This window comes from Porites lutea, chromosome 1, assembly GCF_958299795.1.
Source record: "Porites lutea chromosome 1, jaPorLute2.1, whole genome shotgun sequence".
NCBI classification, from domain to species: Eukaryota; Metazoa; Cnidaria; class Anthozoa; order Scleractinia; family Poritidae; genus Porites; species Porites lutea.
This window is the reverse complement of record NC_133201.1, coordinates 561,071-585,591: the sequence shown is the minus strand read 5'-3', so window position 1 is coordinate 585,591 and position 24,521 is coordinate 561,071. Positions and strand designations below refer to the sequence as shown.

The window sequence follows — 24,521 nt, the reverse complement described above, 5'->3', positions numbered from 1 at the left end:
CACTGATTTATTCTAGCATACCCTTTTTGGCCTCACAAACTTGAGACACTAGTACTATTCACTTTTAGTTTTTGCTTGCTTGTTTATTGTTTTGCCGTTTCAGTTGTTGTTGTTCTTGTTGTTATGCGACACCTTTGGTGGAAGTATTAGTTGAGTCAACGCACCATTTGTAGAACAAAATGCCGTTTACTCAACGACCAAGGTCACCAAATAATTGGAATCCTCCATAATAAGTCAGTGACGAAAACGGTTTTTCAATCAGAGATATCTCGTTTAACGATGAAGTGTGGTCCTTCTTTCCAAAACAAAGCGAAAAACCGTAAAATATGTCGTTGTTTATGGGGTTAAAGAATTAATGACAGACAACCAAGATCGCGCGAACCTCTTTTATTTGAAACTTGGTTCTGAAACATAGGTTTGCTTTGTAATGAAATCTTTACTTATTTATATTTCCGTTTTTGTCATTTTATACGGTATATATTTATTTTTTTGGATCGGGTCTGAAATTTTAGTGTGTTCTTGACAACTTTTCACTCCTAGCTGTCGCATGTTACGTACTTAAACAATACGCACGGTGCATAACCCTTACCGCGACTTTTCACTGTTACCTAAACAATGAAAACGCAATTTACCGCACTTATTAGTAGAGCCTGGTTTAGGATCTACAAGAGACAAAAAGCCCTTTGTTTTATAAATATTTTCTCCCGTGGAAAGGAACCCTGAGGAACATTGTCTGTTCCACGGCTAGAAAAAGGATCTCTGAGGTCGGCAGCTGTTCCCAGGGTAACCTGGCCTCCTACAAGTAATCGTCTTAGTCCCCTACCGCGTAAAACCATTTTCGGTCAGAAACGTTTGGAATCTTTACAATAAATTGGTGTGATTAATATTGTTTAGCATTTTGTTGAAACATAATGAAGAACGCAAGAAAAAAGTACTGCGTAGTTTACATAACATTGTGCACATAGAAAAAAACACACTCTTTGACAACTACAAAAAATACAAGAAAATCGACTTCAATAATATCTGGAAAAGAAGGAATCGAGACATTTAACATTTTTTGCAGGTTTTTTGTTACCAAACAAGAACTTCGTTTTACGAAAGTTTACTTTCAAAATATAAACACCATAGTATGTATTTGATATCAGTGATAACATTGCTCTCATCTGGAGGCGGCCTGTCCTTCAGCTTCAGTAGGGTCAGACGATGGAGAAATGGCTTGTAATCTCTTCAGTTCACCTTGTATTTCTATAAGCCGACCAGAACTACTACCAACCTAAGGAAACAAAACAAACAATACAGAACAATACAAAACGATAAATAAACGCAAATTGACGAAGCACTTCTCGCCCGACAAATCGTCTTTGGTGTTGTGAAACATTTGCCTTTCTTTATCTTCTCCGTTTAAAAAAAAAGAGTAACCAGGCATTTGAAGAAACTTCATTGTTTACATTAGAGGAACTGCATTAATTAAATTAAAAGGAATTGTATTGTTTACATTCACAGAACGAGAGTATTTATGCAGTAATGGAAACTGTTATATTAAACAGGCAGGTCACAGAATCACAGGAGAATAGAACACACATACACTCTGTTAGGTACCAAAACCAGTTACATGACACATCAATATAAACATCTGCAACTGATCTGCACATTAACTGGAAACTATTTTACACATACTAAGTCACGCTTTGTACAACATCGTGATGTGGCAAAAACCAACGTAACGTAACGTGAATTGCGACTCGACAACACTGACTGATCTTGACTTTTTGCTAAATCCCAAAATGTTGATTATGCTAGGATTACTGATATAAATTGTCTACACGTACCTTTAATTTTCTCTTAACAAGTGGAAGGATGGTTTCTAATACAAACGAAGCATTTTTGAGGATGAAGTCATGCTGAAATCAGTTTAACGTTAAAAAATTTAGTTAAACTCGTAAGCTGGTCGATACATAATTTTGTTTTTACCATGAGTAGGGACGTGTAAGAAAACAATTCATATCTGGTACCAAAAAAGAAAGGGAGGAAAAGTGGAAAAATAAGACAACTATCGATCATTTACCGTCTAAAGTGACGTGAGGGGTAGTGCATCATGCAAACTTTCCGCAAATTGTCCCGAGTACATTTCAAGGAAGGCTTACATGATGAACTAGCCGACGTGAAAAACAAGCAAAAACTTAAAAGAAACTAGTATCACACCTGGCTTATATATCGACCAGACTTGAGAATGCCCTCAAAAAGAACAACCTGGTTTTCGAATAGATCCCCAATGCAATTAACAAACACTTGCTGAAGCTGAATAATAAAAAAGGTTACGTTAAAAAAAATACAGCCAAGTAAATTTGAGCGCCGTCGATAGATGAATAGGTACATCTATGACACTCACATTATAAAAAAGGGACAAAAATACAATCATAACCAAATGTACCTTATATGTTTTACCCACTAAACCGATTATGTGAAGTTCGCGTTACTATTGCCGTTATTCTATAGTTATTCTGGTTGCTAGGTTACCTGCTTTGTTTTTAACATTAAGATGCTTTTTTTTTCGAGTTTTGACTTAGAAAAAGAGAACAGCATTTCTCTTTTCTTTTTGTTCTTGAGAGGGGGGTGGGGTTGAGCCACACGTTATTAAGTCTGATTACCTGTGGTGTAATAACCCTTAAGCCATCTGCTACAAATCCTAGCACTCCTTTGATAAAAGACACTGTAGCACTGCTCAGGTCGACCTTGCTTCTACCTACAAACGAAACCAAACACAAAATCACTTTAAACTGATGGTTACAGTTTCTTGTGGTTTTGTTTTGCGTGTTTACTACGCTAGTGGTAACGGGTGTTACTACCTTACTAACCTATTATACAGCAGGAATTGTCGCTGGTTACTGATCCATCTTGGTAACATTTGGTTTAATTCTGCTCTGTGATTGGTTAGCACCCCACGTGACTCCCTTTACTAACCATACGCAGCGCGCCTTTGTGTGAGCTACTAAAGGCTTGTTTTCACTAGCGACGGAGTCCGAGTCGGAGTCGTAATAAGAAGCGTAGACCTTATGATCTAGTGAAAACAGCGTTCCGATTCCGCTTACGACTCCGTTGCTTACGTTCCGCTTATGATCTAGTGAAAACCAGATTGTCGGAATCGGAAGCAGAAGCGGAAGAACTAAACCAATCACAAAGCGTGGGAACGTGCAATTTGATTGGTTTATCCTTCCGCTTCTGCTTCCGACCATCTGGTTCTCACTAGATCATAAGCGGAACGTAAGCGACGTAGTCGGAAGGGAAGTCGGAAGAAATGGAAACGTTCTCATTCTTCCGACTCCGATTCCGTCGCGCTTATGACTCCGCTTACGATTCCAATCTTTGATTTTCACTGGGTCATAAAGGCTGCGGCCGCACTTGGCAAGTTAACCACGTTAGTTTTTGAATAACCTGGTAAAAAATTCTTCAGAACGTAACACGGTTAAATGAGTTTAACCAGGTTACTTTTTATTAGCGACCGGACTCAATTTAGACTTTCACAAAGTCATTCAATGTCGAGCGCTTTTTTCTTTCTTTCTCTCTCGCTTGGGTCGCTCATAATAACGATCGCCTAAGATTTGACCCCGAATTACTGAAAAAAAGTGGTCGACTACTTAAAAGTCTTAACTCAGTTGTGTTAAGAAAGAAAAGCTGAACTTGAAGCGAAAGAATTAACTTCGAAACTGTTGTGTTTGCTAGCATTCTCACTCGTAGGTGGAGATGATCGACTGATTGATAAGGTTAACCTGCATTAAACTACCTCACGAGGTGGTTTAAAAAAACCTAACCTGGTTAAGAAAATCCATTGTTCTTGCTTGATTTGCATAACTCGGTTAGAACTCGGTTAAGAGTGTAGAAAACCCGGCCGCACTCAAAGTTTTTTTAAATGAGCTAACTTTAACTAGTTAATTGGAAATAACTCGGTTGAGTCCACAAGTGCGGCCGCAGTCAACCTCTCAGTTACGACTCCGCTTACGACTCCAACACCGACTCCGTCGCTAGTGAAAACTAGCCTTAATTTAATAAAATAAATTCCTTTCAGTCCGTTTGATGTTTCGGTTGCGATATCTGGTAATCCATTTGTATCGGATTTAAGTCCATTTATCATCTGTACCACAGCATAGTTACTCACCAACAATAAAAGTATTAAAATTTTCAATTCCACAGCTTTCCATTTCACCACACAAGGTATTTAATTGATCAAGCCGTCCTTCAAAGTCAGTGGGCGTCCAGTTTGCCTCCTGTAAAGCCCACATAATACAATTAGCACATTTACATTGTTGTAAGAACGAATTGCGAATTGCGATTACATTAAGCAAGAAATAAGCATTACAGTAATAGCAGAACACACCTTGGCCCTGTGTCTTGCAAACTTCACCATCTGATCTCTAGTATCCAGTAACGCTTCGGCAATATCCCTCAGTAGCATCTGCTGCATTGAGAATGTCAAGTCTAAGCCTATCTCATGCAACTTAACAAGGAAAAAATAACATTTATCAACAAAATATTCTGCAAACGATTAGCACAGACATGTGGGACTCAGGTACTTCCGCAATTATCTACACAGTGGTTTATACAAAATAGTCGCCGGCAGATAATATCGTTAATTTAGTGTTCCAAACCATCAGACGAAGGCCTGAAGAGCCATTAAAGGTCTATCTTTCAGTCACGTTGTTTACTACTTATCCATGTCAATGTTACCAGTTAAAAGTAGCACGGGAATATCAATGCCTGGAACGACATCGACACCAGTGAAAACGTTATTCGCAGAGTAAATTCCGGTACTTTCACAATTCCTCAATGCGCTCAATTTGTTGATAGTAAGTGAAATTTTTTATGACTTGGATATTCTTGGTCAGGTGTTCACACCGTTCATAGTACACAGCAAAGGGTGATTTCACTTTATAGAGTCCAGAAAAAGGCAAGACTTTTATCGTTGCAGTCGTCGTAGTTTTGCAGCCCTAATGATAATAACACGATAATGTAACATACAAACTATCTTCAGCTACCTTTTCACACTGCTCTTTAGCCATACTGACACACACACCAATGGCTGCAACATCCATCTCTCTGTGAAACACTTGGCATGAAAACCGAGACACAAACTGCTGAAGTTCACTATTGGCCCAAACTACAAAAGCTGTTTGAAATAAATCAAACTGTGTATTAAACGTTGTAACAAGAAGGTATTAGCTACCTGGCATAAAGCACTATGTACAAAATTATGAACAGCTGAATGAGGTCGGAATGACAACTTTATTATGGTCTTTAAGCCATCCGAAGACCTGCTAAATGTAAAAGAAGAATTCTTTTTACTACAACAAATGAGTTCTTCCTTGGATATGCGTGGACGTCAGTCAGGTATGCATAGATGGGATCCTGAGTTAGCGTTATGGTAAGATCCCCTAATGCCTGAAAAACATCACTTTTAACTAAAACTGTCTGGTAGATGAATTCACAGCCGAGCAGTGAGTACTCACCTGAACTGAAGCCTCTGTTAGCTGAAAACACTTGATCAAACTCTTTGCCAGTTTCAATGATGCTACTAAAGAAAGCAGCTGACAGCTTAGAAATGTAAAGTGATGTAGCTCCTTCAATCTTTAGTTGCCTTCAGGAAACAACAACAGCAACAAGTACACAAGTTACCTACTGAATTCCATGAAAATTAGACTGCGTATCGCCAAAGTCCTTGCAAGATTTGTTACTATAATATGAGAATAACGTGTACATATGACTGAAAACTTGATTACACTTCACACTTAGGTACCGGTAGCTTTAATACCTTAGACTATGTTTGATGGCCTCACTTCTGTTTCGTAAGAACAGCTGACATGCCTGTCGGACAAAAACAAAAGTTCTTAAAGAAATTATTTATCTTTTCAGATGCTGCTTTTCCCTAACTGTGCGGTACAAGACCTAAAAATGGCAAAAAACTGTACTAAAAGTTCTCCTACAAGTATCTTTTCAAGGCTCAGATAAAGTTCTCTAAGGGAGCTTTCCATTTGTCAGAACTGGCCATCCAGTTCTGACTTTTGGAAAGTGCCCTAACAAAGACATTGTTATTCTTTCCTTTTGACCCTGTCCTCTATGTAATAAACACACAAGACACACCTCAGCTGCTCTTCCCAGTCTCACAAGTAATGACACAGCTCGTCGTGTGGCCCTTGGACCAACATGAAGTAAAAAACTGCGACTACAATCCAGCTCATCAATGAGGGCATCAACTAGTAGTTTGACTCGGCGATCCAAGCGCACTCTGTTCACAAAAGCATTAGCAAAATATGACAATTTAAGATGGAATCCCCCAGGACATTGAGTAATTTTGATTTTCATTGGACAAAAATCTTGTAATGGAATAATTTTATTTAAAGCATATTGCATTCTTTCTTAAGATGTAATAAATCATCTGTAGTAACACCCAAAAGTATTTCTTAAGGGAGCCCGAGAAAATGAATGTCAAATTTAAAAAAAATTACATCGTACACATGAAATTTTCAGAATTTTATTACCCGTGTAATCATTTACAATACATCAATATTAAAAATATTTTAAAAATCCAAAAAATTCACTTGATAAAATCCCTGAAATGTTTGTAAATTGTAACCAAATTTCCTACTAAGTGACTTTTTTTTCATTTTTATCCAACTGATACTCAACCCCTCAGGGGTAGATAATAATATATACCTCAACGCTCAGGGGATAGTTGTATACTATTTCATGAAGTAAAACTATTGCTTCCCCTTGCTCTTTCTTTGGTTAACCAGGCAAATGTTTTACATCAGTAAAACAAAACTGATGAAACACTCCAACTTATTTTGATAATAGTCAGTTCAACAAACATACTTGATTTCCTTTGATGCTTGAGAGCTACTGTTCTCTTTTAAAAACTGATTTGCTGAAAATCAAACCATCAAATCAACAGAGGTCAGGGAAATTTTAACTCATCAAACTTACAGCATGTTGATAATACCCTATTTTTACTGTGAAAAATAAAGCAAATTACTTACTTCGGTCAATCAACTCCATTGCCCTTTCAAAATCTCTTTGTGCTATAAACATGTCTAAATCTTCAGGGAGGTCTGTGAGCCAGCCTTTTTTACACTGACAAGAATTAAGCATTTTACTATAAATTACTTATCATAAATTAAGGCAAATTATACAAGTTTTAACTTTACAGACCACAATACAAGAAAAACTAATGCCCAGCCTGGCTCTGGTTGAGAAGCTTGTCTAGGTGTTGGTACTTTCTGGGCTCCTTTGATGATCTGTCAGAACTATACAATTATTCATCAAACTAAGCATTACAGTAAATATGTTCAAGATAAAAGCATCTAATCAAGGCAAGGTTCTAGTGCTTTCACTGAGCACAGAAAATCCTGGGTCAAAGAGATTGTTGTTATTATCTTTTCTGAGTACTTCTAGCTTTCATTGGGTGCACATGTTTTACTTATAGCTTCACTATTAATTTTAGTGAAATGATTCAGAAACGTTTTGACCGAGAAAGTATTTTTTTCCTAGAAGGAATGCCTATTTGTTAAAATTGTACCATTTTTACCAACTAGAGGCAAGTTAAGCAATTTTTGCTATGATGTCAACCTAATCATAAGCCAGGAGAAGGACTGTATACACATACCTTGACTAACTTTGAGCTGCTTGAACCAGGTGATGATGATGCCAGAGGTTCTGAAAAAATTAAACAGTTGAACACACCATAAATAAATGAAATAGTTAGAAGCATGCCGCGACAATTAAATTGACATTATATTAGCTTCTGTTTGTTTTTTAAAGTTAGGACCTGACTTACCTTCATCTTCATCAAATGGATTTGTTGATTTGCTTTCCTTGAATGGATTCTTGTCATCATCATCATCATCTTCATCATCATTGTTGTTGTAAAAGGGATTCTTATCATCTTCCAGGAAAGGATTTTTCCCCACTTCTTCAAAGAATGGATTAGTATTGTTTGAGCTACTGACTGTGGTTAATTCACCCGTAACTTCTGTGTCACCTTGGCCAACCTCCTGCTCCAACTTGAGCTTAAAATTCTTTTTACATTCTTCTATTTTGTCTAGCCACTCTTTCTACAGAAAAAAATGTTTTCAATGTTGACAATTTGCATGTAAGTTAGAAAGACAATCTAACACTAAACAACTATGGAGCTCTCAAAATGCCGAAATATGCATGGTTTTTAGCATAACCCACTAGATAGTTTAAGATAACTGTAATTTTTGTTAACCGCATGATAGAATGGTCCATACCTTTATCTGTTTGCTTTCGGCTTCATAGACATGAGTCTCTGGAAACAACAGGATCTTAAAGGCATCTTTAGTACCTACATGCCCAAAAGTCATGTCCCAGATAAGTTTAATCAATTTATGAACATCTGAGCAAGTTTTCTGCTAGATACTGACTCACTACTGCATTGGAGCCTGATGTTTTGATAACTTGTGTGAAAGTCAATGTGAATATTGAGTCACTATAATACATCTACGACATGGTGTTAACGCATTTTTTTGACCTTAACACACACGCAGAGATTAACAAATAAATAAAATAAGGACTTAGAAGTAGCACATCCACATACCATTCCTGATTGAATTGAAATTTGAAAAATGTTGGGTTTTGAGTAGAGCACGGGATAAGCCTCATGGTTTCTTTGGCCTTTTTTACCATATTCTAACGGATTCCTGAAATTTATTACTGTCATAGTAAGGTGGCAAAGTAAAAAAATAACATAAATAAACCTAGAGTACCCGGGGAAAAACTTCTGAGAGAAAAGGAGAGAAACAACAACAAACTCAACCCATGTATGGTGTAAACCCCAGCCAAATAAGTGGGACGCCAGGGCTGTCACCACTTCTCAAGTCTTCATAGCTCCCACAAATAATCAAGATCAAAGGTTAAGTTATGTTCATACCATCAGCACTGGTCATATTCACCACTGCAACATTTTCAAGTTCAAATAAGGAAAGGAACTTGTAGCGAACAGGGCCTCTCCTAATTAGAGATGGTGAAAATAATTTGTTAAAACAACATTATTGCCAAAACTGTACAAATTTAATAATTTATAGCTAATAAGTGTATTGATAAGGAAGGAAGGGTTAGTTATTTAGAAATAAAATTGGTTGACAACTGATTAAAAATCAGTGAAACACCAGTTAAATGGCTCAAAAGTAGTTATAGAGTTTCATTTGCATCCCTATTTAACTGGCCTGTATCATAAAGCTTCTTTTTATAAGTCTCACCTGTTTTGAATAATGCTTGCTATGACCATACTGTCATGTAAGAGGAAAGCATGCACTTTCAACTTGGGAAGAAAAGTGTCTGGAAACACTTCCATCAGGTCTCCCTCAAATACACAATTTATATCACTTATATCCAATACACCCTGCAATCGAAATGGCACTTTCATTAGTAAATTATTCCAACCTATTGCACAGAAAAGTCTTTTAAAATCATGGGAGGTAATGGATCAAAGAAGATGCAAGAATGATAACAAACATACAAGGAAATTAATAATGCTCCATGAAATTTAGGTATTGGATATTAATGCGACTTAAATTAACGCGAATGTAATGGGAAGTGATCTACGAATAATGAAAATTAACATGAAAGGTGAGGTAGAATTTCACCATAAAGAAAATTAACTGATTAAGACACAGTTAGTGGAGACTTTAGATTTTTTATTCCACAATCATTTTACTTTTAATATACAATAGACTGTGCAATAAAATAAATAATAATTATAAATTAAAGTTTGTAAACAAAAGGAAAAACATCAGACCTGGGTCTCAACATGGAATATTCTTATATAACTGTCCAATACAGATTGTTACTTACCGCAAGACCCTCAACAGACTCAATCGAACTGCTTCCTTTTTCATCCTTGTTTGAAGGTTTTGCTGATGAACTTGAGTCTAATATTATTGTACACAAAATACCATCATCAAATTTGCAAATGAACCTTACTAACATACTGTAAATCCTCTATTAAGCCCCCGAGGGGACTTATTTATTTCAAGCCCATTTGAGGAGGGGGGGGGGGGGCTTATTAGAGACGGGGACTTATTTGAGATCTCAGATCAATCCACACAAAGTCTTGCAATCATTGTTGACTAATACAATCTATAATTTATTAAGAAGAATAATTAAGGGAGGGGAGTGGGGAGGGCTTATTAACTTTCTTCCGCTGAAAAGGGGGGGGTGGCTTATTAGAGGGAGGAGGCCTATTTGAGAGAGGGGCTTAATAGAGGATTTACAGTATACCTAGTAACGACTTAAGTCCATTATGTTATTTATCATTATTCCTTATCTACAAGTCTCTTGTTTTTGTATGCAGTTGAAAAAATGATTTTCCAAGAATACTTTTGACGGGCCTTCCTTGTTAATATTGTCCTCTTAAATTGGAAAAATATTTTAAATTAAATAAGGACTAAAAGACCACAGAGCTGTCATTAAGATCTCAAGTTGGTGGGTATATGAAATTAGCGGGTTGAAAATTGAACAGTTAGGAGGTTCTTTTTGGCTCTATTTTCATTTCCTTTCCTATGAAAGCTAAGTGGCCAGGAGTCACGCTCATAGTGGCTGCCCTGGCTCCTAATGACAGCCCTGAGATGATATTTGCTTAATTATATAAAATTTGCAATTTTAAATTTTGACTTTCACTTTCAGAGCTTTTCAAATTTACCTTCTGCTCCAAATAAAGACATATCCTGCTGGCTCGTTAGAATTGACTTTTGCTCTGCTAAGAAATGTCCTAACTGATACATCTCAGCCTCCAGATCTGATCAACAAAGCTAAGGAAGTTACACAATGCCACCACAATCTTGACAAACAACACATCAGATCTTATATCAAGCAGAAGGTTATTAGATAAATGATTTATTTTGTTTACGATTTTAGCTGTCTTGGGTGTTTGCTACTGTAGAGTTCCACAGAATTTCGACTGAGCTGAATCACAAGGATACAAGATATTTCCTTGGAGGTTTCGATGAACTGCATGTAATTCTTGTAGACATTTTTCTTTAAACTAATAGCAGTTTCCTCGCTTAATGCCTGAATCCGCTTTCGGTGATCCTGAAGCTCTGCATCAGTGTCACATTCAGCTGATAAGTTTCTGACATCTGTGTACAACGTAAACAGGAGGAGACAAACTGTTAAAGCTTCTTATATTAATTGCCAGTCAAAACGTGCTCAGTACTACAAAAACGTTTTTTAGAAATTTTCTAAAAAATCAGATTAAATATTCAAATAAGTATAATAATGCCAGCTTACACTTTTCGGGATCAAAGGTGGTGCTTGTAAATTTTAAAGTCAGTGGTTCGTCTACTTTCGACGCCATTTTTGTTTTGGGTAGTGTCAGAGAAGTCCTGGGAGCTGGTTGTAAGTGGAAAGGCGCGCAAGGATTTGTGGGTTTCTAAAATGGCGGACAGCATGGACGTGGAAGATGCAGAAAGAACTACGGATTCTTTACCTGGAATCGGAGAGCTAAAAGCTTTTACTCAGGTGCTTAGATTAAGTTTTCAGAGCCGTCTATCGTTTTATTGGTTTGTCTTTCTCGTTTATTGAATACATTCCGAGTCAATGACTATGAACCTAGCATGGTTTGTTCACAGCTGATTCGCTAGCAGTTGAAATAGTGAAGTGTAAACATTTAAGACTTTATCAGTAAAACTAGAGCAAAAAAGGGGCTCGCTAAAGGAGGTTTTTTTACAGTTCATTTTCCACAGGCTTTCGAGTCAATCTTGGAAACGCGATAACATTCCTTTTCTTTAAGGATCATGCAAAATAAGAGTATCAGCTGTGCAAATGGATACTGTATATGTAATAAATTATTAGAGAGTGCTTTGAGTTTCCAGTCTGTAAAGTGTTTTAAGTTTCAAAGTGACATTGGGTTACACCTGCATGTGTGTTGTAAGGTAGAAGAAGCATGAAAAGGAAATGGGAATGTGAAAATATTTTTTTGTTGTATCTCAAGTGTTTAGAATGTGTGTGTTGAATGAAAGATAAGCTTACAATTTCCATTTGTTCAAAGTAAAATTACATTGGATTTTACTGCTTCTTTCAGGAATCGTTTGCGTCTATAGTGCAAGCCATTAAATCAGCTGGCAATCTGCCAGCTGCAGGGGAAGACCATGATTTTTATTACAGCTTCTCAGATTTCAGAGAATTTAGAACGGCTCAAGGAGTGAGACTTCTTAGCAAGTAAGCCACAAACACTGCATGTTTATTAGTATGGCTAATTTATTCCAAAATATTTTTTTTGTTATTGTGTTCTTCAGAATATTGTCGGTATGACATACATAACTGCACCCACAACTCCCCCCTCCTTACAATTTGAATGACCCCATGGGGGTAGAGAATGAAGTAGATATAATAGACATTATAAGTAGATATTTTGCTAAAATATTTCTACCCTGTAATATGTCGTGATTGCTTTCTGTTTGGTGTATTGTATTTTAGCATAGGTAATTTGCTTCGTCATTGGAGAGTTCATTGTCAGTGGCCATCAGACACACATGGTATTGAACCAGATGGTGACGAGCTGCTTGATAGTCTTGTGGAAGCAAATGATATTATTCTTGAAGGAGTGGTGAGTGTTAGATTTAAGTTCTGAATATGGCACTATTATTTTTGGAGGTATTTCCAAAGTTATTTTCAGCATGCTGGCTCTCTAATACTCATATATTCATGGTAAATTTAAAGTTTACTTTAGGTGATAACAGTTAAGAGATAAATATTGACCAACGTAAAATTTGTCCAAAGATGTTTTAACCAAAGGAAAATTGGAATCACATGACTGTTAGAGAGAAAAGGGAGTGTCAGTTTCACCTCTTTAATCATCAAACATTCAAATTCCCTTGCAAACTCTGTCATGTGGCTGGGACACACCACTGTACAGTGATATTCACCTTATACAATGTAATATAATATACACTTAAACAAGTGAAATTAGTTGGGAATATCCAACCGCTCAAATACAACCCCCTTTAATACATAGACTGTCTGTCATGCTCAACTGTGTAATCCTAAGCATCTAAGTATTGTGTTATTTTTGCTTAGTGCATGGTTTAAAGTGTGTTTTGTTTCTCAAGGATAACAGCCTTGATGAAGCTGCAGGTCTTAAAAAATCCACCAAAGTAACAAACCAAACAGTGACTGGCGCACCTGGCCAACAAGGAACACCTGTCGTGTGCAGTTGGAATAGGAAAAAGGTGCTGAGCTGAGTCGAGAAATTTGTTATTTTATTGTCATTATACTGCATGTGATAAGGGAGAAGTAATAGCAGTCTAAACAAGATGCCCTCGTCATCATCATTATCAGTCAAGTGCGTATAACACTCATTTGGGCTTAGGAAGGTCTTTCACTCAAGGTCTATAAGTAACAGGTGTCCTCATACATTACATTCTGTCTCCTGTGTTAGTCCTCAATGTACAAAGTGATGAACCAATAGTTCATTGGACCAGGTGATGAAGTGGTCAGCCAGTTAGTATATGTATTATGCTGTTATGCGACTCATTGTTAAGTAATGCAGCAGTACCAAGCCATTACAGTGTATATCTTTTTCAAATTATAAGTATGCCTCTTTTTAAACTTGCAGCAAAATATTCCAGGAAATAAGGATTCCAATAATTTCCGTTTTTTAATGGCCAAGAACATTCAGCGACCACAACTGAGATTTAAAGATAAGATTGACAACAGTAACACTCCTTTTATTCCAGTCATCAAAAGAAAACCTAATGCACTGCGACCACTTGAAATGGGTGAGTATGAAAAAAATCGATGTGAAGACATCATTTCAGTAGAGCAAATATAGCGTAACTGATTTTGAGGTCTAGACTGTGTTGTTTATGTAAATCAAGGTAGGAAACTGGTAACCACCCCTCTAGCTTAAATTAGTAAGTTATAGTGATATCAATATTAGAAACTAATGCTTTTTGTGTTTATTAACTGTTCTCCTGTTTTACAAGCCATTTATTAGTTTTGTTTACATGATCTACATTTTGCAATCTGAATTTTCTTTGGCTGGAAAATTGTCAAACCTGTTTGCATTGATTTATTTCTGTCATAGATACTTTACCATAATATGAGACCAAAGAAAACAAATCTTAACCCGGTCTGAAAATTTTTAAACCAAAGAAAAATTTGAACCTTGAACAATATTCCACATAAAAGGTTTCCCATTACTACTACAGAGTGACAGAAGTAAGAAGTACATACACTTTGTTTGTTATTGATTTTAGTGGAACAAAGTGCGAGCAGCATTCAACCGGAAAATCTACTGGTTCCATCAGTTATTGCTGATTTTGTTCACCAGGAGAGAATGAGAGGAGAAGGACAGAATAGATCTAGTGTGAACTGGTAAGCAATGATAATAACTTGCAATTTACACTGTACTCTACATCTTTTAAAACATTATGTATGATAAATTTAATTTAAAAAGAGAAAAAAAATTAAACAGCTAACTTAAAGAAGAAAAAAAATTCCCTGTTGACATGGTAATGACAGAATGGATGATTATTTGCCAAATTTAAGGATAATGATTACGGTAGCCTTAATGACCAACTAGCTAACCTACTGACAGAGCAACAGACAGACTGTCTAATTAACTTACCAACAGTATACAGTCAAACCTCCACAAATGGCCACCTCGCTACAACAGGCACTTTTTTGTGTCCCCAAGGTGGCCATTGTGGAGAGGTTTAACTGTATCAAGTTACTGTCAGACTAAATGACGGAATCATAGTGACATGACTGTTTTGCTGTCTCATGGAGATGGTATTTGTGATTAGTTAAAGTATAGGCATCTGTAAGAAAGAATATTAATAACATTTTTCCCTGAATTCTTATCTCTCCTTCAACATAGCACGGCACACCCCTATCAGTATGAACTGGAAGTATTTGAACCATCCAAGACTCAAATGAAGCCCCACAAAGAGCAAGTAAGTAGTACATGTATTTCAGGCATGATCAGTAAATTTTAACAACAGTAATGGTGTCTTTTGCTGTAGCCAAGAAGCCTCCCTGATAATTGTCACTGTTTTGATGGTAGGTTAGGTATCTGATAAATCACTAATAATGTAATGAGTTTGTTTTGTTTTTTTTGTTTGTTTGTTTTTTTCAGCTGTATGAGGTTTTTGACAAGACTCCCTACACTTTTGTGGATACTCCAGAACTGCTTCAAGAGCTGAGTGAGCACCTCAACACAGTTACTGAGTTTGCCGTTGATTTGGAGGTGTGTTCTAAATGGTGTACATTAGGTAGTATTCTAAAATAAATATGTGAAACACACTATAAATTGCCAAACCAATAATATAATACTTAAGTGATATTGTTCTCTATCTTTTAGTTAACCTCACTAAAGCCTTTCCTCAAAAAGCTATAGAAGATGGAAATGTTGTAAAATCAATATTGTGGTCATTAAAAAGCTTATGAAAGTGATAACCTAAGATTAAACCTTAGAAAAGTCTGAATCTACCACTAAGCAACTCGTTATACAGTGTACTGTATGTTATTGTACAGACTTATGAAGATGGATGGGAAAAAAATTCCTGAAACTTGTGAATACTATTAAAGAAACGCTAGGTTTTTGCATGACATGTTGACATTCTACTAAACTGTATGTTTACTCTAATTAATATTGTAACTGTCTTAATTAAGATTTACTAAAATTTACTTCTCTTTCTTCTATTAGGCTCATTCATACAGATCATTCCAGGGTTTCTGTTGTCTCATGCAAATATCCACAAGGAACCATGACTATCTTATTGATACACTGGAGCTGCGACATGAGTTGCATATCCTAAATGACTCCTTTACTAATCCTAACATACTCAAGGTACAAACAAAACAGTTATCCTTAATATGTGTGCAGAATAATATACAACAAAAAACATTACAACAAATGGGTGTGAGGGTTTGGTTTTCTTGTTACTATTAGATTTTACATTTTTTGGTTGATATCTGCAGATCAGTAGGCCTTGACGATAATAAGTCATTACCAGAAAATTATTATATATGTTGTATTCTCAGTATGGCTGTGTCAGTGTTTGGTTTATTTCTTATTTCTTCAGGCTAGGATACCTTTGATTTTTTAGTGTATGACAAACTTCTTTAATTTTGTCATGCTAACCTGAATTATCATCAATTATTATTATTATCAATTCTGGTAGGTATTACATGGGGCTGACATGGACATTGGCTGGTTACAACGTGATTTTGGTATTTATGTTGTGAACATGTTTGACACAGGCCAAGCTGCCCGAGTGTTAAACTATGGCAAATATTCCCTGGCTTTCCTGCTAAAGAAGTTCTGTGATGTAACTGCGAATAAGCAATATCAACTGGCAGATTGGAGAATAAGGTTGGAATCCTATTTTTAACTTGTGTGACCTCCCCCACCTCCAAACCCCCTCATATGGCAGCTGTAGTTTGGCCTGCATATTCTTTTAAATCAAGGGTACATGCAAATATTATTTATACAATGTACATTGTAAAGGAAATGGTAATTTTTCATATGGTATTTTCTTATTTGCAGACCATTGCCAGATGAGATGGTGCGATATGCAAGAGAGGACACGCATTATTTGCTTTATATTTATGACAGATTGCATGATGAGCTTTTAAAAAGTGGAAATGCAAATAACAACTTGTTGCAGTCTGTGTACTCCAGAAGTAAACAAATATGTTTAAAGGTGTGTGTCTTTTAATAATGTTCTGCTGAAACATATACCTTGCATTTAAGTGGCACCGTCATACATTTTTCTATACAATCTATGTTGTTTGTAAGGATGTTGTTCAACATTAAAGTCTTATTCCTTTATTCTGTTCAGCGATACGAGAAGCCATTATTCACAAGTGAGTCTTATCGGAGAGTACTGGAGAAACACAAGCGAACATTTAACACTGAACAGGTGACAGGTTGATTAGAATATACAGTATTTTTAGGGCATGGAGGGTAGCTCATTCATAAACATGCACACTGTACTGTAACGCCGTGATTTAAAATTCCTGGTTTGCTGTACATACACTGTATATAACTTGTACCAACGCTTACTAGCCTGCCAGTTTTGCCACTTTTGATCTTATAATCAAAGCCTAGTGTAGAAATTAAAGTTAATCCACACTTAGTTTTTAGGCTAGGCTCGATTACCAGCCACTGCTCAGGCAAATGAGCCCGCACTCATCCCCCCGAAGGAGTCTCTCTTCGGGGAGGATCAAAGACCGGACCCAGGAGACGGCAGAAATCGAGCCTATCTTTTAGGCCTCTTCATTCATTTCTACTAACAAGAAAATAAAATAGAAATGTTGGTACATGAATAAAAAAGAAATGAGTAGAATGCAACCAAACAGCAAATAAGGAGCATCACAGTGGATCCTGATAAATTACAAAACATTTTGTTATCCCAACAGCTCTGTACATTCCGACTTCTCTTTGCTTGGAGAGACAATATTGCCCGAGAAGAAGATGAAAGTTATGGGTGAGGGAACTTTCTGTGTTACATTTTTAACACATTTATGTTTTTGATATCTAGGAAACTGTGCATTGGAGCTGTTGTGGAATATTTGATTTTTTGTTTGTTTGTTTGTTTGTTTGTTTTATCTGTTACATGTATTTGGTTAGTTGACTGGTTTGGTTAAAAAGGAAAATTCTTCTCTCTTTTTTTCAGCTTTGTTCTTCCCAATCACATAATGTTTCAGATTGCAGAGACTATGCCAAGGTAAAAGTGATGAAAGTGCTATAAATTTTAACTTCATGTATAAGTTAGTTTTAGAGTTTTTAGATTCATTATAATTGTCCTTTTGTGACATTTATCACTAAATCCGACTTTATTACTTTTTAAGGTTTCCTCTTTTTTCACAGTATGGTTAATCACATCATGTTAGTGTTACAATTTTGTTGCAACTTTTAGAGAAGCCCAAGGTGTGCTGGCATGTTGTAATCCAGTTCCTACACTTGTAAAGCAGTATGTGAATGAGATACACATGTTGATCATGCAAGCAAAGGAGCTTGCACTCACTACAAACAAGGTAACCACCACAACCAACACAAAAAAACATCACATTCTTTCTGGAAATGTGCTCATATTCACTCCCAACCATTTTATACAGTTGCTTAAACAAGTAAGTCAGTTTGAAACACCAACAGTGTGCAATATTAGCTTCTTTGAACCACTCAACAGCAACAGGGTACATTGCTTCCATATCTGTTTTTTATCCTTGTTTGGTTTTTAGAATTCTTCTGCCACTGCCATTTTAACACAAGTAGATGGTGGAAGCAGTTCGAAGCAAAATGGCTTGGTAAGAACCATCTTCTGCTTATCTTGTATCTTAAGCGTTGTTTGATTAGCTTCTGTAACCAGTTAGTCTTGCAGCTGTTTCCAACCCCTAACCAGTGGGAGAAAGAGTCTCTCCCCCCCCCCCCCCCCCCCCCCACACACACACACACATTGTGAATCAGTGTCTGGTTTTAAATGCAAGCTGATGATGTCCCAAGCTATACTCACAAGTATTGTGGTTCTACAGTGTGGGTTGATCATGTTGGATTTTAAATCAGGATTTAACTTTTAGTTAAGACTTTGCTCACTCCTTTTCCTTTTCATTAGCAGCTACATCCCAGTGTTCCTCACTCACCTTTGATTGATGTCAACATAAAGCCAACTCAGACATATTTTCCTGGTTAGTAAGTTTTATTCTTTCCATAATAACTTGTATCACTGTCTCCCCTGTTGGTCCACCTGCTGATCAGATCAGAATAATCAGTGACCCATTCCTAAGTTCTTACTGAGTCCTCCTGTTTTATTATGTTTTTTCAATAAAGGTCATCCACCAGCAATGTTATTTCAAGGAAGCTAAATTCCTCTAACATATATTTCAATTTTGTCAGGTGAGTCCACAGTAGTTACAAGTGCCTCGCCAAGCTCATTTGCTGAAGTCATAGCATCAGGTCCTGCTGTCATTAGAGCAAAACCAGCAGTATCACTATTTGAGGTATTATTCATTTTTCGTTACATGTATCATTTTATTGTTTTAAGGTGTTGGTGTTACTGTGCAGCACCTACCATTGCCACAATACCGGCCACTTTGTACAATTTTAATGAGATAGTCCTGCGATTCTGCTTCAAATTCAGCCATTTGTTATCTTTCGACCATTTTTTTTTCAGTTTCCTGAAGATGAGCAGCTTACTGATGGACAAAAGAAGGCAGAGAAAATCAAAGCTTCATTTGAGAATCCATTTAAAAAGGTTGGCTGTAAAATAAAGCTATACCTTGCCGTCAAGGTCCTCTCTCTCTCTCTTGCTCGTACAAGTGTGAGAGGATCCTGCGTGGGAATGAGATTAAAATTTAAAGCTTTATTAGTGCATTCTAATCTAAGAGCTTACACTTTTGAGAAAGTTTAAAGCCTGGACAAAAGGGTTTGAGTGGTGTCACATGTTGGTGAGAGAAAGAAGGACATTTATATTTCCCTGGTGTGAATAACCTGTGCTATGTCAGAGCTGAGGGTCTTGGCCCCTCTTACAGACTTCTATCCCTGCTTCACTGCAATGACCAAATTTTTTAAAAAAATGTCACACCAGGGTTAGATACAAGTAGATTGTGTGTGGTCAGCTATCCCATCTTAAATAGTTTTTGTACATTTTGTTTTAGTTTCTACCAACAAAGAGTCAGTCTGAGACAACAGAAGGAATGGCTGTTACCATGGTTACTGAGGAGCCTCAGAGTCAACAGCAGGTTGACATGGTAGGTACTTCATGTAACCCTGTTTTAGTTATACTTTGATGTCCTAGCTTTCTCAGCAAAGTTTGCAAGATGGAAACTGTTTTAAGCTGTGATGGGCAACACATAACCAAAGTCAACCAAAGCATATCTTATAGAGGATCAAGGTAATTTAAACAACAACTGCTTTATTAAAAAGGCTAAGCTTACAAAAACTTTAAAGTCAGAAAACCTTGCAAGGCTTTCCAAAAAGATTTCCAAAACAATTTCAGGCAGAAAGGTCTAGAATTGAAGCAGAGATAAAATTTGATTGGCAAGCAGTAAAGGAAAGAATTCTGGCAACTAGAAATAAACTTATTTCCCCATAGACGTGTAAAATGTGGGAAAATTAAACTTTGCAAGTCTTTTGGCTTTTTAAAGTAATAGAAATGTAGTATGAGTATACAAAATCTTGTTGTTCATATTTTTTCTTTTAACATTTAGATAAATCAACAATGGAGAGAGGCAATTCAAACACCAATGACAGAAGGTAATGAATTATTACTTTCCCAGGGTCTTTTGCATGGGCCTTGGAAAATCTGGAAAGTCATGGAATTTAAGAATTGCATTTTCCAGGTCTGGGAGGTCATGGAATTTAATTGTCAGTCCTTGAAAGTCATGGAAAATTTAACTTTTGTTTGGCAGATTAGTTACTGCTGATGACAAAGCAAGGGCAGTTCAAGATAGAGAGAAATGACTTAACATTTAGGTGGACACCAGAGTTTGTGTCTCTTAAACTGTTAAAGATCCAAAAAATACCCAAAAAGTGACAGCTAAACCTAAGGTCATGGAAAACTTAAAGAGGTCATTGAGGAGCTCAAAAGAGTACAAACCCTGTTTTCGTTTGAATTTGTCTGGGTCAATTCGGGTCACTAATTTTTTTTACTGGTCGTTTTTTCTCTGTTGCCCCGTTTGTGTTGTTTTTTGTTTTCAATTACTTTCAAGTGACGTGATACCTCAGATTTGTTCTTAGTCGTCCCTCCTGGGACAGATTTGATGGAAGTGTGTTGCTCCTTCTTCTTTCCGTCATCCTCCACTCTCCATGTTACCTTCCCCAGGCGTCCCAGGCCTTCATCACTTCAAATTATACAAAACTAGTGACTTGCAATTATTTTGGGTTCAACTCTCTGTAATTTAAAGTGCTACTACTAAGAATAAAAGTAAACATGCAATAAATAGGAACGGACAAGCATTACACTGAAAATCAATACTGATTTGCTAGATGGAACTGTATACTATATCACTCTGTTGTTCTGTTAGAACCAAATGTCGCCGAAAAACGTGGACTTGCTGGTGACACAGAAACAGAAGAAGATTTAACGCCCTTAAGAAAAAGAGTAAGTTTCTTTTTTGACAAGTTCTTTTTGTTTCTTTTTGAATGTATTTTATTGATGAAGGCAACGCCCTAATCCAGAAAACGGGAAGTTGAAATGGGAGACAAGTATCATTTTATTTTTCGATTTTATATTATCTTACAGAAATAACAATCAATTCTCATTTTGTAAATGCAGTCAACCAGTGGCCAGTGCGAAAAAATCACGAAAAAATCACTGTTTACGCGGCCTATGTCCACACGAGCCTGCAGCGAAATTCTAAGATGTTAGGTTTGATGGATTTCCAAATCCCAATGAGAAGCAATCTTAATATTTTGTGTCTTCTTTTCTCAACCTGTAGACTCCTGGACAGTCCTCTGCAAAAAGAAGAAAACGTGAATCGTATGAAGCCGGCTCCTCTTCTTCGTCCTCTCAAAACAGAGAGGTTGCAGAGAATTCAACCTTTGTACCGTTTAAATACTCTGAAGCTGATTATTCAACGTTCTCAAGTAAGGGTCTCATCTGTTTCGGTATCATAGGTAGGATTGGATTGACTTACAAAGAAACAAGTTCTTGTTTAGGAGGGTTTTTTACAGCGTTAGCTAGTATTGCTGTTAAAAAGGACGGAACGCTCAGGACCTGCAGCAGACGTTTTTGGATCGTAGACTCGAAAGTTTTTGACAAAAAACAGATGAAATTTTCACTTTTCTGTAAACCTCTTTAAATTTGAGGACGTTTGTCATCCAGACGTTTGTCATCCAGACGTGAATTCATATTTCTTACTCGTATGAAAATCCCTGCACCGCGCAAAGCAATTTCGGGGTATGTGACATGGGCGCGCGCGCGTTTAATTTATTAATCTGACTTCAAACGAGGTAACTTAGAGTCACGTACCCGCAAGTCGAAAACGGTATATCTTAATCTCTTTAAAGGAAGAGATAGATTTTGAAGTTTCAATTTATATATTCATGTTCCATTTTCTTTTTTTCCTTTAGGTGGAATTGAGAAACAAACCAAAGACAAGCCAATTGTATTTGATCCGTACAGATCATCACACAACTCTAAAGTAAGATACTGACTGTTCTGTGTGAAATGTTTAGTCGAGAATAGCTTTTTTGGCCAAAAATCTCTATTCACTTCTGAATAAGGTTGTTGGAATCGATTATTTTCAGTCAGGCGGGCGGTAGTTACAGCTCCAGGAACCTCTTCTAAACCATCTCTTATCCAATAACTTCCATGATACTTTCTCCATCACTGTTGCTTTGGTTTGCCTAGCTATAGATGTAGGTGTACCTTTGATGTCCATTTTAGTAAAGTCTTATCAGGTTGCACCCATGAAATAACTGATAGGCAAAAAAATTGTTGAGGACAGTGAAGTAAATCTTCTAGAATTTGTACAGCATTTTGCAAGATCGATACCACAACTGTCCTCGTCTCTTTTCATTTGTCTTTGCTTTATCCTTCAGTTGGTCTTTTCCCTGGGGAATCGATTGTTTCTGACCTTGCATTGTGGCTTGAAGTATCCACGGTTTATTTTTCTTCGTCTATCAGTCTTCATTAGATACACATCTTTCCCTTGGTTCTCTTAGAAGATTTCTCTACAAACATCAGTAAACCTACATTCGTTATTTACTTCCTAACCAGCTCTTTTTATTACCTCTCTGTAGCAGTCCAAAGGCCAAAGGTCTAAAGTACATATGAAATCAGGCCAGAGAAATCTAACGTTTTCTTCAAACAAGTAAGTCTTGTCATGGTCATGACCACTGATGTCTTGGTTACGGACATTTATTTTGTAATTTTTTTAAAAAAGTTCAAATAAAATTGCTTTTAATGTATAAATTGTTAGTCAGATTTCCATTGCACAAGTGGAAACTCCTTCCACTTCTGTAGTAGAGCTGCTCCTTGTAATTCAGTTAGCGCAGTTGCGAGGATATATGGCGTGGTGCAACTTCCAATCTTAAGCCAATCAAATTCCACATTCAAGTTTAACCGCTGGCCAAAACGTCGCCCGTCGAACATTTCACATATGTCGTCATTGGCCTGAAGATCCATAAAACAGTGGGAATGATTGATATTTTGTGTTTTTGTATTTTAGGCGAGGCAATCAGAAACAGAACTGGCCCAGGAGATGACAAAACGCATGAAAATCGCAAGAAGAGGATTTCGTTTTTATTTCTCGTTTTTCAGCAAAAATGATGTTTTAACCTTCGGTTATTTCAAATTTTTATGTTAATGTCACGCCGCAATTTTTTTTTTTACTTTTTGTTTCCTTTCTTGTTGCAATGCACTTTAGATTACTGCTTGTAACAGTCGTTATACACCTAAAGGTGAATGAGAGTACCTGCGACAGGTTTTTTAAATCAAAATGGTAACTTAGACCATTAATTGTAGCTTCAATCTCGTTTCGAGGTTTCTTTGTTGAAGGCCTAGAGAATTGAGGAAGTCCTTCGTTGGTTGAAAATTTGAGAGTCTTTCACAGTACATTTCGTTATCGCTATTCTTAGCTCATCTTATTATGAAAAACGCTTGCGAAGAATTTTTCGGTTGCGTAGAGAATTGAATTGTCGACCGCTTTCGGTGTGACCAACCAAACATAAGGAATTTACGAATGTTTTACCATGTATTTTCATTTTGGGTGATAGTGACAACAATAGAAATAAAAATACAATCCTTTGTAACGGTGTTGGCTGATGTCAGTTTCAGTCTGTTTGATTTCATTTATATTAAAACCTCTTCATTCAGCATCCTGAATTAACTCTCCGCATCGTAAGACTGTTGTTACCCACCCCTACAACATTGCCGTTAACATTAAGGTCACGTGATGGCCCTACGTTGTCTTAACATGTGGATGTTCCTAATGACACTGATGCACTTAAGTTTTTAGATCTGCTTGAGTCTCTCGGTTTGGAGCAGCATGTGACAGAGCCAACGCACATACGTGGTCACACCCTGGATCTTGTTATAACAAGAAAGATTGAGGATATTCTGGCGAGTCCACCACGCGCCTGTCGCTATTTCTCCGATCATGCAGCTGTACATTGTCATGTTGCCATAAGTAAACCTTCATTTCAGACTAGGATAATAAAGTTTAGGAAAACTAAATCCTTGGACGCTGAGAGCCTATCGAACGATGTAGTACTTACAGGGCTATGTGATCGAGGTAATAGCGATCCCATCACCCCACTGGACTTGGATGTACTTGTAGAGGATTACACGACCACACTCTCTCAAGTTCTTGATCGTCACGCACCTTTAAAAACCAAAACAGTGCGGGCTAGGCCCAAGGTACCCTGGTATACCAGTGAGATAGCCGAGGCAAAAAGGCGACGCCGGAAAGCAGAACGGAGATGGAGAAGAACACGATCACAGGAAGATTTGTTGGCATTCAAGAAACTCAAGAACCACGTTACTTATTTAAGTACACGGGCTAAG

General features: G+C 36.9%; 2 protein-coding genes across 3 annotated transcripts; one reads left to right on the top strand and one right to left on the bottom strand.

Annotated features, from left to right (window-relative positions):
- Window positions 1-372: 372 nt before the first annotated feature.
- LOC140941248 (exocyst complex component 8-like) lies at window positions 373-11,368 on the bottom strand. The gene is made up of 21 exons (XM_073390234.1): window positions 11,296-11,368; window positions 10,989-11,144; window positions 10,709-10,804; window positions 9,862-9,938; window positions 9,267-9,409; window positions 8,939-9,018; window positions 8,280-8,353; window positions 7,826-8,102; window positions 7,655-7,704; window positions 7,029-7,122; window positions 6,865-6,916; window positions 6,133-6,277; window positions 5,804-5,856; window positions 5,502-5,629; window positions 5,031-5,161; window positions 4,373-4,492; window positions 4,154-4,262; window positions 2,649-2,743; window positions 2,203-2,298; window positions 1,830-1,901; window positions 373-1,273 (listed from the first exon to the last, which is right to left on the bottom strand). Exons 1-21 carry the CDS (start codon window positions 11,360-11,362, stop codon window positions 1,160-1,162), a joined length of 2,229 nt encoding a protein of 742 aa, XP_073246335.1. The 5' UTR covers window positions 11,363-11,368; the 3' UTR covers window positions 373-1,159.
- A 38-nt stretch (window positions 11,369-11,406) lies between these two features.
- On the top strand, window positions 11,407-23,773 carry LOC140941233 (exosome complex component 10-like). 2 transcript variants are annotated; one of them, XM_073390223.1, is made up of 26 exons: window positions 11,407-11,526; window positions 12,089-12,225; window positions 12,484-12,613; window positions 13,116-13,235; window positions 13,622-13,784; window positions 14,265-14,382; window positions 14,888-14,963; window positions 15,146-15,256; window positions 15,716-15,859; window positions 16,194-16,384; window positions 16,559-16,715; window positions 16,854-16,934; window positions 17,434-17,501; window positions 17,691-17,741; window positions 17,934-18,051; window positions 18,256-18,321; window positions 18,630-18,699; window positions 18,908-19,011; window positions 19,185-19,265; window positions 19,669-19,761; window positions 20,221-20,266; window positions 21,037-21,113; window positions 21,451-21,598; window positions 22,085-22,155; window positions 22,757-22,827; window positions 23,185-23,773. In XM_073390223.1, exons 1-26 carry the CDS (start codon window positions 11,443-11,445, stop codon window positions 23,219-23,221), a joined length of 2,613 nt encoding a protein of 870 aa, XP_073246324.1. In that variant the 5' UTR covers window positions 11,407-11,442; the 3' UTR covers window positions 23,222-23,773. The 2 variants fall into 2 exon arrangements, with proteins under 2 accessions (XP_073246324.1, XP_073246316.1); XM_073390215.1 differs by having other exon boundaries at window positions 18,627-18,699.
- Window positions 23,774-24,521: the final 748 nt, after the last annotated feature.

Coding starts and splice junctions, on each gene's coding strand:
- LOC140941248 (XM_073390234.1), bottom strand. CDS start 11,362: ATGGCGTCGAAAGTAGACGAACCACTGACTTTAAAATTTACAAGCACC. Junction 5,162..5,501: donor TAACAGAGGCTTCAGTTCAG/GTGAGTACTCAC, acceptor TATTTCAAACAG/CTTTTGTAGTTTGGGCCAAT. Junction 2,744..4,153: donor TTTTAATACTTTTATTGTTG/GTGAGTAACTAT, acceptor TTTCGTTTGTAG/GTAGAAGCAAGGTCGACCTG.
- LOC140941233 (XM_073390215.1), top strand. CDS start 11,443: ATGGCGGACAGCATGGACGTGGAAGATGCAGAAAGAACTACGGATTCT. Junction 11,527..12,088: donor AGCTAAAAGCTTTTACTCAG/GTGCTTAGATTA, acceptor TGCTTCTTTCAG/GAATCGTTTGCGTCTATAGT. Junction 17,742..17,933: donor ATTGCAGAGACTATGCCAAG/GTAAAAGTGATG, acceptor TGCAACTTTTAG/AGAAGCCCAAGGTGTGCTGG.